This window comes from Peromyscus maniculatus, chromosome 18 (assembly GCF_049852395.1).
Source record: "Peromyscus maniculatus bairdii isolate BWxNUB_F1_BW_parent chromosome 18, HU_Pman_BW_mat_3.1, whole genome shotgun sequence".
In the NCBI taxonomy this organism is placed as follows: Eukaryota; Metazoa; Chordata; class Mammalia; order Rodentia; family Cricetidae; genus Peromyscus; species Peromyscus maniculatus.
The window spans coordinates 54125685-54139797 of record NC_134869.1 but is presented as its reverse complement, the minus strand read 5'-3'; the positions used below and the strand labels follow the sequence as shown (position 1 = coordinate 54139797).

At 32.8% G+C, this 14113-nt stretch overlaps 1 protein-coding gene across 1 annotated transcript; it reads left to right on the top strand.

The window, feature by feature from the left end:
* The first annotated feature begins 12752 nt into the window (after positions 1-12752).
* Positions 12753-13703, top strand: LOC102921835 (olfactory receptor 6C70-like). The gene has a single exon (XM_006996608.2). It carries the CDS (start codon positions 12765-12767, stop codon positions 13701-13703), a length of 939 nt encoding a protein of 312 aa, XP_006996670.1. The 5' UTR covers positions 12753-12764.
* The last annotated feature ends 410 nt before the right edge of the window (positions 13704-14113 follow it).

Genomic DNA, 14113 nt, shown 5'->3' with positions numbered 1-14113 from the left:
CTGTTCTATCTTATCTGAGGGGGTTAAGGGAGAAAGACATTTACACACTCTCTTGATGGCTTCCTTGTTTATTCTTCTGTATTCTGATTCTATAATCTCATTTCTTATCACTATCCAGAAATGTGTCTCTCTTGATGTTTTCCCTCTAATTCTCTCATTCTTTTTTTCTTTTCTTTTCTTTTTTTTTCGGGGGAAGGGGTTCGTGACAGGGTTTCTCTGTGTAATTTTGGTGCCTGTCCTGGATCTCACTCTGTAGACCAGGCTGGCCTCGAACTCACAAAGATCTGCCTAACTCTGCCTTCAGAATGCTGGGATTAAAGGTGTGTGCCACTGCCGTTCAGCCTAATTCTCCCATTCTTGATGTATTCCTTTTAACTCTTTCTAATTCTATCTTTATTCTTTCACTTACAGCTTATATACCCCAGCAAAATCTTCCAGGCACAATAAAAATTACATTGTGGTTACATTCTATTTTTCAAGAAAATTATTACAACAAATACAAGTAAAAAAAACCAACAGGTTTTCCATATCCCTTAACATGATTAAATACTTAATGTTTTATGTATTACATCTGAAAAACAAATCATCCCAAGAACCTGTATACATTCATAACCAAGCAACTTGTTATAGATTAACAGTATAAGCAAGCAAAATATTCTTTTATTGGCAGGTTGAATTTTGCAGTTACAAAGAAAGGACCAATCACTTTATTACATGTCTTAAAAGATAATCTTGTAAGATTCCTTTACAAGGAATCACAAATCCAAAACTTTGTATATGAAAATAGTCAGCTCTACTTTAAATCATTAGGTTGCATACCCACTCATCAATAGTGTTGTGTTTTTTTTAAATCAGGAGATTGATGGTAGAAATGGGTATAAGGAATTAATCATCATCATTGATCACCAACCAATTTTCGCAAGGAAAGTATGTCAGCTAGTAATAATTGGGCTGCTTTGTTTTTTGATCCCTAACCTGAAAGCTATTATCAAAATATCTTAATCTAACATGAGTTATTCTAAGGCTTTGTTTCAGCTATGATGCACACTAAAACCTGTGAATGCATCTTTCAACATCAAGATGAAAAGAATTTGAGCCAGCCTGGCTCCTGAGACTCAACTGTTTTCCTTAATCATTAACCTGAACTATGATCTATGTAGCTCCTTAGGTGAAACTCGTAGTAGGCCCTAGCTGTGTGGCATCTTCTTGTATATATTTTCAATCATCAAAACTCTGTTTAAACTAATATTATTATTATCATTATCAATTAGACAGTATAGCTTGAGAAGAAATCAACTTCATAATAGTCCACAGGGAAAATTCCTAGCAATCCACAGGTAAAAATGCCCAGTAGAACAGGATGCATCCATGTGATAAACACACTACTTTACAGGCAGTGGGATCGCCCCACACCCATTCACACCATGCCAGATACCAGAGAAAGATGGCAGCAGCAAACATGTAAAGGCACAGCAGAAGCAAAAGACATACTGGAGTCTGTGGTCTCTGGGCCTTGCCTATCTGAGATTCACCTGTCAGGGATTTTCCTCCTGGGGGGCTGACCCCGGAACTTCAATTACCACCTGCTGCAACACTGACACAGCCACCGGCACTATTCCATTTCATTATATGAAGGAGGTGAAGGAAGGAGACTCAGAAAATACTAGCAGCATTTGAAGAGCATTTTTCTACTTTGCTTTTTGTTCTTCTATTCACCTTACATCGTTTCATGCTATTTTTTCAATGAAAAATCTTTGCTGAAATAGAATAGCTAATCTTTTTTATGTTTTCCAATAGAGATCTTTTAAACTACTCATCCTCTTGGATATGTAGAAGCTTTATGTATATTTTTAATGTCTCTCTAGTCTTTTGGAATTCAGGTTACGACTTGGAGTATGACTCAGTACTAGAATACCTTCACAGCATGCAGAAAGCCTGAGTTTGATCCCTTAACACCACCAAAAAATAAACAAGCAAAATTCAGTTTTAAATTCCAGTTAACATTTTTAAAAAATAAATTATATTTGATGCAGTATATAGCGCAAAGTTATTATATTACTCCCTATTTTTGACCAATTACAAGCGAGGTAAAATAATATTAAGTTGCTTTTTACAATTTTTAGAGTGTATTTTACTTAGAGAGATCAAGAGAATATTATATCAGGTTTAATCCATCACTTCTGATGATCAGGGCATAGACAAAAGGATTCAGAAGTTCTAAAACTTTCCATGAAAAATAATTATTTATTTTCTTTATAGTTGAAGTTGCATTTATATTTTACAAGTAGATTTTGAAATTTTTAAGAGGAAATATGTTAAATGTATTTTTTACCTTGAAACAGCAATGAAATGCAATATATATTTTGTATTCTGAAATCTAAATTCTCTTTGTTTGATGTAAGATATTCTTTAAGTTAAATGGAAAGTATTTTTGAATGATTACTAAATACAAACAATGCTTAGGCAGCCATTGGATCACCATGGGTGCAGCTCATATTTCTGGAATACACAATCTCACAACAAACGCCCTATTCCTCTAGTTCTTCCAAGAGGGGTCTCTTCTGCAACAAACCCTGAGCATTAGGTGCAGCAGTTCTGCTGTGGATGTAACCACTGGGACTGGGCTCCACAACTCTGGATTTTCATCCACTGTAGTTTTAGTGATGGTCTCTGCTTGTTGAAAAGATAAGTTGCCTTAATAAAGGATGAGACTACACTTACCTGTAGTTATAAAGACAGGTGTTTAGAAGTCTGACCAACATGACTGCCTAAACATGAACTGACTGAGAAAAACACCTATAGATGCCTCAACACTAAACAAAGAACTACAGGCAACTGAGAAATGCTGAGATCTGGAGAAATAGTCTTCCACAAAGAAAAGCACACCAATTGGTTAGCAAATTCCAAATGATCAACCCTGTAAAAAAAGAAAAAGAAAAAAATACATATGAACTGAGAAGGCTATATTTATGCCTTTAAATATATATATATATATATATATATATATATGTGTGTGTGTGTGTGTGTGTGTGTGTGTGTGTGTGTGTGTGTGTGTGTGTGTGTATGTATGCATATATAAAGAATTAGAGACCATTGCTTTGAAAGAGATCAAGGGAGGTGTCTGGAAAGGTATAAAGAGAGCAAAGAACAAGGGGAAATGATGCGATTATATTACAGTTTCAAAAAACTTTTTAATGTAAAAAAGAACAATGTTAACTCAATGTATTTATTAGTTTTATACATTTTAACTAAAATAGAATTATAACACTCACCCTTTCCATTTGTTCCATCCATACCCTCCCATTTCTCTTCCCACTCTCATGTTCATAGTCTATTTATTTTATTTTTATTTTACATACATATGATATATGCACAAATACATAACAGCAATCTGCTGAAATTACTTATCTATTGTACATAACAGACCTATGTTTAAAAAGTATGCTTTTTCTCAAAATGTACAGAATGGCATATATATAAACATCCATGTGTGTTGATATACATTTTACCAGTGAAACCAAGGCATTTTAAGAATTAAATCTTTTTATCAAAAGTTTTTAGTTGTAGGTCATACTTTATTGGAGACTTGAAATTCAATTCTGTATCCTAATCAGAATTTTTTAAAGTTAAGAATAATAAGCAGTATTTTCACAGCTATTTTATTTTATTAACTTTTTAATGAATATATTTGGCTTCCGGACATTTTTTACATGTGTTTTTTTTTTAATCTGTGACTCTTGTTTAGTAAAATATTTTTAATTTAAAAAATGTAAAATGTTCATATGTATATATTTATATTTATATATATTTATATTATTATATTTATATGTATTACACACACACATATATCCAAATTTGTACCAGTCAGAAACCAACACATGAGAAATAACAACCATGATCTCAACAGACTGTATTAGTGAAGATCTATTTAGTTAACATACATTCTTCAAGCTTAACTGCTTTGTTAGCTATCATGGAGTTATTCATCTGAAATAGGTTTTTGCAACAATAAACTGCTACTATGCCTATAGGTACACATTTCAAATAACATTTTTCTTAAGATCATTGTCAGCCAGCTAACCTTCTACATTATCCTCAAACCTTTACTTTTCAGGAAGTCATACCACCATCCCAGAAAAGTTACTTTAAATTCACAAAATTAATAATTTTCAATCTGTTTTTTTTAAACATAAATTTCAGTTAATAATTCCCTTTCCAACTGTTTTGCTAACTCATCATATTGATTTTCCAGAATTAAAGTATCTAGGTTTGTAAGAGTTATGTTCTGCTATTCTAAATAATATGTCATAATATTGATGCTTTTTCTCAAAATATATCACTTGACTAGAATGTTGGCACACGACTGCAATCTTTGCACTTGGGATGCTAAGGCACATTTAGCTCACAAGTCTGAGCAGAATCTGGGTTACATAGGAAGATCCTATCTCTAAATAAAAATACATATTTCATTTATTTTACAATTAAAAGATAGGATTCTTCTCAGCTTCTCAGCTTTGCTCACTCCCCATGGAGGCCTTATCATTTTTTAAAGAAAAAACAAGACACAATGCTCTTCGGACAAAATACCAAGAGACCCCTGATCTGAAACTGGTTTGAAAGCCTCCTCTCCAAGGACTCATATGAAGGTTGCAAGGACCATGCAAGCTTCCAAAGAAGGAATGTAGCCAAAAGTCCAACCAAACTGTGATACCTATGAGCCACAGCAACAACCAGCAATGGCACAATAGCCCTAAGGGTGAACTAGCAGCATACATACCTTGGTGATAACCAATAGCTCACTAACTGGACTTAGGGCCCCACTCAAAAAGAAGAAAATCATGCCTGGTATTGAAAACCAAGAAAACTATCAAGGGCTAGTGAAGTCATGGATCCAGGAGGAGAACCTTCAAATGCTACTTTACTAAACCAGCATAATTCCTCACTACATTCTAAATATTTATCCTTATACCTACAGATAAGCAGTAGTTCTCACTCCTCATCAAGGAAACTTGTCTAAAAAAGACAGAGACCATTACAGAAACCCACAATTGATCAAAATTCAGAATTGTGCAGCCCCATTCCCAACTGATATATACCCATGACACAACTGCACCTAAAACTCAGAGACTGTTGTGGAAGAGGAGGCAGGTTGAAAGCTTGTAAGAACTAGAGGAAGAGAAAGTTTGTTGTGAAATTCTATTTCCTAGAAATGTCAAAGAAGCTACATCCATTAAGTTTCACCATAATGGTCACCTGAACAAGGAGTACAACAATGCACATGCTGATTAGCAGGGGAGGCCACAAAGCCTCAACCTTGGACAAGGTTGTGTATGCAGAGAAATAGTCTTCCCAGGGAAGATATTGTGTGTGTGGTGTATGTGTGTAATATTTTTAAATATAAACAATATTTAACTGTTAATATATACATCAATAATTAAGTAAAAAGAAGCAATGAATTTGAAAGAGAATGAGGTGAAGTACATGGGAGGGTTGGGAGGGATTTGAAAACGAAAGGGGAAATTATGTAACTATAATGTTAAAAAATTCTTTAAAAGAAACCATGTTTCAAATTTTAAATTTCCCTGAGTTTGTGCCAATATAGTATAAAAGTGTCACTCTTCCAATCAAATGGGTATGTATTATGTTAAAAATATTGTTAAAATTGTATACCAGGTATCATTTCTCAGCTTCTTTTTTTTAAAACAAAATATTGCTTATGCATGCGTGTGTGTGTGTGTGTGTGTGTGTGTGTGTGTGTGTGTGTGTGTCCTGTATGCACAAAGATATCAGTGTCCTGCCCTATCCTTGTCCTTAAGACAGGGTCTCTTACTTATCTAAAGGCTGGTGGTTAGGAGCCTCCTGTCTCATGCCCCACATAGGGCTGAGGTCACAAGCACATGTGGTAACATCCAGCTATTTTCATGGGTTCTGGGAACTTCAACTCCGGTCCTCATACTTGTATGGCAAGGACTCCTAATTTACTGCACCATCTCCCTAGTATCCAATATCTCTTATTTTATATTTTAAATATCATCTATCTGCTTATATGTTATCCATCAATCATCAATTTGTCCACTTGCTATATTGTAATTATGATATAAGGCTTGCCAAAGTATACCTTAAATCCCAGATCTCCTTATAACTTTTTTCCATGACTTCTAGATTCTTCCTTGAGTATATACAACAATTTCTCTAAATTTTCAAAATCCAAAAATGTTTATAATTATACCTCCTTTTTTCTATTATGATGACTAACAAAAATGAGTATACATGTACTAGACATTATAATAATTAATAATACTGAACAAAGTCTAAATTTAGGTGTCCATAGGTCATTGAAGAAAATATCCCAAAATTAAGGACTGGGAAGATGGCCCAGTAGATAAATGTTCCACACTACTCCTACAAGTTGTCCTCTGACTTCCACATGCATGCTGTGGTGCCCATGCACATAAAATAAATGAATAAAATACAAAAATGATTCCAATATTCATTCCTAAATCACAATTTTGTGCATAGTTTTCTTTGACTCATTTATATAGAGCATTATAGCTTTTGAGAAAGCAAGCATGAGATATATTTCTACAATTTACTCAGCTGCAGTTGCCTTAGTGATAGATTGATTCACTGGGAATACAAACAGACCCGCAAAGTAATTATCTCCAAAGAAATAATCTTCATGTGATACAGTATTATTTAACACTTGCCACAGTGTCTCTATGATGGTCTTGAAATGAATTTTTAATTTTTTTATATCAGTGTGTGTGGTGGGGAGTGATGTATGTGTATTCAATTCATATGCGTGTGCCTATCAAGCATGTAGAGAGCCCAGATTCTAACATCAGGATGGCTTTCCTTGATGACTTGGCCTGAATTATGAGATATAGTCTCTTATTTAACCTGAAGCTCCCTGTTCATGCTTGGCTGGTTGACCAGTGAGTGAGATCCCAGGAACAGCATCCCTAGGTTACAGACGCACTGTATTCTGCTTTTATGTTGGTTTTGGGGATCCAAACTCATGATTTGATGTTTACATAGCAAACACGTTACCCACTCTGCAAATCCCAGTCCCCAAAGTGATTATTTTTAATGTAACGAACATTATGGTACTTTATATCATTATATTTGCAAAATGAAAATTTTTGGATGGAAATTATACTATGATAGTCCTTGATGGTCTAGTAATCACTGTATGACCTAGGCCTGCCTGTTAATTTTGACAATCCTCCTGCCTCAGCATCTTAAGTAGAGCTGTACTTTTAAGATAAGGTCTCATTATATAAATAATCTGAGTTGAACTGGCCATGTTCCTAACTCAGTTCCCAAGTAGGTCACAACCTCCATCTAATAAACTTGTTTTAATTCAGTGATAAATATGAAAAGCCTATAGGAGTTTTTAAATTGCTTTGCATGTTTTTAAATTGTTTGTTCTTTTCCTCGGGGACACCATCCCCTTAGATTTCCTTTAGAGAGGCCTTTGTACTGTTTAAATAATTAGAGGCTGGTATTAGCTAATTTCCAGCAGATAATTTCAGCTATCATAAAATTTTAGGAAATTATGTGTGGTTGGATTAGTTAAGGATATATGTATTATCTCATGAATTATCTCGTATTTTAAAAATGGCTTAAAAGAAATCCTTGTTATCTAAGGCATGAGCTGAGATGCTCAGAGATGTGATTGTAAATAGATATCAATGATTTATAAATTCACATCTTAACAGTCTGTTTTTAATTAACCTGAAAGATTCTTTTATGCTAATATTCCTGTCCACAAGATTAAATATTGTTTTTAATGAGTATATTTTCCTTTAAGTATGGTTGTTCATATACTCAAGAAAAGATGATGCTAACATCTTCTTTAATGGTAAGTTAAATAGTAAAATTAGTTTCCATTAAAACATTTCAGCATAATTTACTCATAACAAAACAAAATAAAAAGACAACATGAGCTTGGAGGGGAAAAAGGGAGTGATACTAAGAGAGAGGCAGTGATGAATTAATATGATCAATATACATTGTATAAATGCATGGAATTTCCAAAGAATGAAACATACTCTTTAAAATTTTAAAGAAAATTATATACAAAATGAACTTACATAAAATGGAAATGATCCACTCATGAAACTTTGTTTTTTTTTTCTTTTTCATTTTATAAAGCACTAATAATTCCTCACCTGTGTTACAACTCATGAAATGGAGGGAAAAGTCTGATTCGTGTACTTGCATTAGAATTTCTGGTTTTGCATTTTAAACCAGAAACCACACTGGAGAACTGTGGAGAAAGTTGTTGTACTCCTCTTAGCTAACTAGAGAAAAGCTAGGCAGTGTTAGAAATCATTCAAACATGAAAGGATAGAAGTTATGTTTTCCAAGAACATCAAATATACATCTTTTAGTTACATTGTTAAAATTTTTTGAAGTCCTTTAGAAATGTTGATTGTGAACAATGTATATTTGTGCAAGCATAATTTACTGATAATTTCTAGTTGCCAAATACAGTTGTTGAAAAACAAATATCTGCTTCCTAGGTTTGAAAATAGTTGGATACCCACATTTGATTGCAGAAATGCTAAATGTGTTTTGCTGAGAAAGAAGATGGATATATTTGCAAAGAGAAAAGTACCAAGTGAAGACCAGATCAAGGAATGAGGTAATGATCTAAATCCATTTTTAAAACTCTATTTTGGATGTATCTTCCCTGTAATTTCTATAAGACACAGCAGGCTTCCTGGTCTCTGGCTCTTGTAACTTATTTGCCCCTATTCTGAGAATTTCCCTGAGCCTTAGGTGTAAGAGTTGTGTTATAGATGTATTCATTGGGGGCTGGACACCCCATGTTCTCTGCATTTTGACCACATGTGGTTTTCTGTGATGGTCTCTATCCACTGCAAATAGAAGTTTCTTTGATGATGTGTGAGAGCTACACTTACCTGTGGATGTAAGGATAACATTTGCAGGGCAGTTAGTAATAATGCAGGTCTAGCAAATTGACTGTGGTAGGCTCTCCTCTAAGATCCATGACCTCATTACCCCTTGGTGATTGGCTAGGTTTCCAGTACCAGGCATGATTTCCTTCCTGTTGAGTGGACATTAAGTCCAATTACAGAGCTGTTGATTACCCCTAAGATATGAATACTACTATTTCTTCTACCAAAGTACTATATTGCAGGGCTGGTCATTGCTGGTCATTGATGTCATGTTCATAGACATCAAAGTTGGATAGGACTACTGATTGCTTCTTTCCTACATGGCAGTTTTCAAAAATAATCAAAGGAAAAGGGACCACAAATTTTAGAGGGACTAGGGGAAGTATATGAAAAGGGATGAAGGGGAAAAGTTGAAGGGGGCAACAATGTAATTATGTTCTAATTAAAAATATTAAAATATAAGAAAAATATTCTGTATTCAGCAATGAAATAACAAAAAATTCCTAAAACAGAAAAAGGTTTTGATTGGCAAAACATAATAAAAGGTCAGTAAAATAACTAAATATTCTAGTTTCAAAAAGTCAAAGTATATTTTGAATATACCTCACTGGGTTATGTTCAAGTTTTCTTAGAAATAATTTAGTAAATATACAAATTAATAACCAAGGCTTAATCGGGATAGAATAAAAATGAGATAGACCTTAATTTTAGCTGAAAGCATGACTAGATAAATCAGTCAGTAAACTGACAGTTGTTTCTTTCCAGTATGAAAATATGAGGGCAATAAAAGAAGATTTATTTTATCTTTGTCTTGGATAAAATATTTCTAAGATTGACTGGACTTCCAGTCATAATATAATCGAAGTATAGATTAAATGCTACTGTTAGGGATTTCACTTTTGAGTGTTACCATTTTTGTAGGCATTTTGGATATCTTGGGCACATAAAATTTTCAGACATATAAAGAAAAGTTATAATTTATACAAAGTTCTTTAGAATTCTGCGCCTGAAAGACTGTTAGATATTTTTAATTAATTGTGTATTTAGTGATATTCTTACATTAAAATAAATAATAAAAGTATTTTAAAACTATTTAAAGAATTGCTTAGCATTAAATACTATGATTATATTTTATCTTTTACTTAAGGTCATGGCATTTAACCTATAAATAACATTGACATTCAAGTGTTTGTTGTTTTCTGAAATGGATAATTTTACCCTATTAATTCAAAAATATTTTTATTAATACATGCATTTGAACTTTTTGAACTGTCCTGTTATAATTGTTTCCTGTTATATATAACAGTTCATTCTAAAGGCCAAACCAAATCTGCAAAAATAATAGATTCATCTATCAATTAATTATCCGGGATAAGTAATTTTAAAAGGAAAATTCTTTATTCTTATAGAAGACTTCATATTATGATTAATAAGTCATTTGATTCCAATTTATTGAAGTTAGAAAATACATTTTGAATAACTCTTAATTTTCATTGTTCTTATGTTCTTCCTACTTTTGTAGTTTATTCTTTCAGCTCATCAAATATTTTGTTATTATTATTACTTGTAGGTGGGGGGAGGTATGTGTGTCTGACATGAGTGTATGTGCAAGAGCATATGCTCTGTATATGGTCAGAGGAAAACTTTGGAGAGTCACTTTTCTATGTCTCCCTTTGGTTCCCTTGCTCACACTCAGGGTCAGCAAATTGTGGGGCCAGCATTCTATATTCTTCCCCAAACCATCACACTGGACCCAGTAATTTTTTATTCAAACTGGCTACTTAGGTTTTAATCAACACATATGTCACAGAAACACAAAAAAACCCAGACAGCTAAAACAATTCTGAATAATAAAAAAACTGCTGGAGGTATCACCACCCCTGAATTCAAGTTCTACTACAGAGCTGTATTAATAAAAACAGGCTGGTATTGGCCCAAAAAACATAGATCAATGAAATAAAGTTTAAGATTCAGACATAAATCCATATACTTATAGACAGCTGGTTTAAAAAAATAAAATAAATAAAGAAACCAGAAATACTCACTGGAAAAATTATAGCATCTTCAAAAAATGGTGCTGGACAAAGTAGATGTCTGCATATCGATGAAGTCAAATAAAGCTTTGTACACTACCCTACAAAAAGCTCAGCTTTAAATGGATCAAAGACCTTGAAATAAAAACCAGATATACTGAATGTAACAAAAGAGAAAGTGGGAGGTAGCCTGAAATCACTGGCATGGGAAAAGACTTCTGAAGAGAACACCACTAGAACAGGCACTAAGATCAACAATTAATATATGGGATCTCATGAAACTGAAGCTTATGTATTTATAAGGACATGGTCATTTTTAGGTCAGCCTACAGAATGGGAAAAGATTTTTACAAATTATATATGATAGAAGGATATATACAACATGCATAAAGAACTCATAAAAGTACATATCATGAAAACAAATAACCCAATTTTAAAAATGGGGTACAGATCTAACCTGAGAATTCTCAAAAAAGGATGCAAATGCCTGAGAAACACTAAAAGAAATATTCAACATTTTTAGCCATCAGGAAAATGCAAAACAAAAACATATTATATCCTTCAAAATGCTCAAGACCAATAAAACAAATGACAGCTCACACTGGCAAAAAATATGGAGTAAGGGAAACATTCATCCATTGCTGGTGGGAGTGTAAACTGAGATAAGTTAATTTTCCCAGTATAAAATGATAGATGATAGAATAAAAATTCGAAGAGATCTCTGATATCAATTTTAAAATACTAATAAGCATGTTGTATTAACAGTATAATGTTTATTACATTCTATTTTTTCTTTTCTAATAATCCAACTAAATTCATTTGCTGCTGCTCTTTCACCATTGACAGTGGGATATACTGAGAACATACACTTGCAAAAGTAAAATGCTATCTGAATGTTGTAATCTCATTCAAGTAATACAGACTTTCTATACCAACTCTTCTTTTGGTTAAGAGTCACTTATTGGAAAATAAGTAGTTGCTGGAGATGCCAGAAAATAAAAGGCATAAAGAGATATTACCAGTTTGTGTCTTAGTCTCACATTACATAGGGAAACTAGGTTTCAAACTAAGAACCTATAGTTAGGTAGAGACCACAGGAAGAGGTAATACATTTTCTGTTTCCTGTTTTATTTTTATGATCTTGATTACAAATGACAAATTTTGATGTTTAAAACAATTATTTGATGTTTTGCATTTTGGTAAATTGGGTTGTGATTATTTAATCAGATCTTTCAATATTTTATATTGAACTATTATTTACTTTGTCATTTAAACTTAGATATCTTGATTGTATTCCTCTACTATGTTGTCTGTAATTCAAAGAAAAGCTAAGAGAGGTAACAAGACTTATACTTTAGTGTGAAATTTGAAAGTTACTAAGTAAGCTATATATTTAAAATCATTATACTGGCATAATTGTCCTTAGATAAATAAATAATCAGGAATTTAGTAAATTATTTTTGATTCCCAATGCAAAGTTGTTTATTAATTTAATAGACCATTGATAAATAGTTACAATTAGCTCAAAGTTTAAATTGAAAGAGTAGAAAAACTAAGTTCATACTTGCTCAGATTAATTTCCAATAGTGAGTTGAATTCTCTATTACCTTTAAAGTCTTACTGGAGAATTGTTGTCATATAGTTACCAACATATCTCGAATATCCATGAATATTACATTTGAAAGGGCAGTGTTTAGGAATATGGATCCCATAATTTATTGTTTACTGGATATACACCGACTCATGTGGATTTTAATTTTTGTGTCTTTTTATTTCTAGAGCCTGACTGAGACCACAAAAAGAAATGAAGAACCATACAGGACAGATAGAGTTTATCCTTCTTGGACTGACAGATAATTCTCAGTTACAGATTGTAATTTTTTTATCTCTTTTACTAAATTACTTGCTGAGTATGCTAGGGAACTTAACCATCATTGCCCTCACTCTATTAGATCCTCACCTCAAGACACCAATGTACTTTTTCCTCCGTAATTTCTCTTTATTGGAAATTTTATTCACAACTACCTGTATTCCCAGATTCTTAATCAGCATTGCGACCAAGAAAAAGACAATTTCCTATAATGCCTGTGTATGTCAATTGTTCTTTTACATATTCTTGGGGGCCACTGAGTTTTTCTTCTTGGCTACCATGTCTTATGACCGTTATATTGCCATCTGCAAGCCCTTGCACTACACATCCATCATGAGCAGCAAAGTTTGCCATCAGCTTGTCCTTGGTTCTTGGGTAACTGGATTCTTAGTGATTTTCCCACCACTGATTATTGGCCTTGACTTAGATTTTTGTGCTTCAAATGTCATTGACCATTTCCTTTGTGATGTTTCTCCTGTCCTACAACTTTCTTGCACAGATACACATTTACTAGAACTAATTGCCTTCATCTTCGCTCTTATGACACTCATCATCACGTTAGTAGTAGTAATCCTTTCTTATGCTCACATTGTCAAGACGATTATCAAATTCCCTTCAGCTCAGCAAAAGAAAAAGGCCTTTTCTACTTGTTCTTCTCACATGATTGTTGTTTCCCTCACTTATGGGAGTTGTATATTTATCTACATAAAGCCATCAGCAAATGAAAGAGTTGCTTTGAGCAAAGGAATAGCTGTGCTCAACACTTCAGTGGCCCCTTTGTTAAACCCATTCATTTATACACTAAGGAATAAGCAGGTTAAACAAGCCTTTGGAGCAGTACTTAGAAGAATATTTTTGGCTTCAGAAAGATAATAACATTTAATTAAATGATTAACCTAAAGCATGAAAGGAACTTTAGGCATTAAAGTAATTTGAATTTTTTATTTTAATAATAAATATCTAGAATTTAGTTATTTGTATAATTTTAATTTGTCCAAGGTTAGAAATTGATCTATTATGTGCATTTTTATTATAATTTTCATTTCTTCAAGATGAAAGTCTTTCAGTGCTAGAAATATAAAATCCAAAATTGCTTTGATCTATAAGCATATATTAATTCAATAAACACAAATAATTAAACAAATATTACTTAAAAGAAATGTACTTTATTGCTCTTAAGTTTTATCCTTTAAAAGCCTTTGATAATTATAATTTTGTAATTATTCTACATGCTAAAATTGATCCAAGAAAGCTTACTCCTTAAAAATATTTTTATGGGTTAG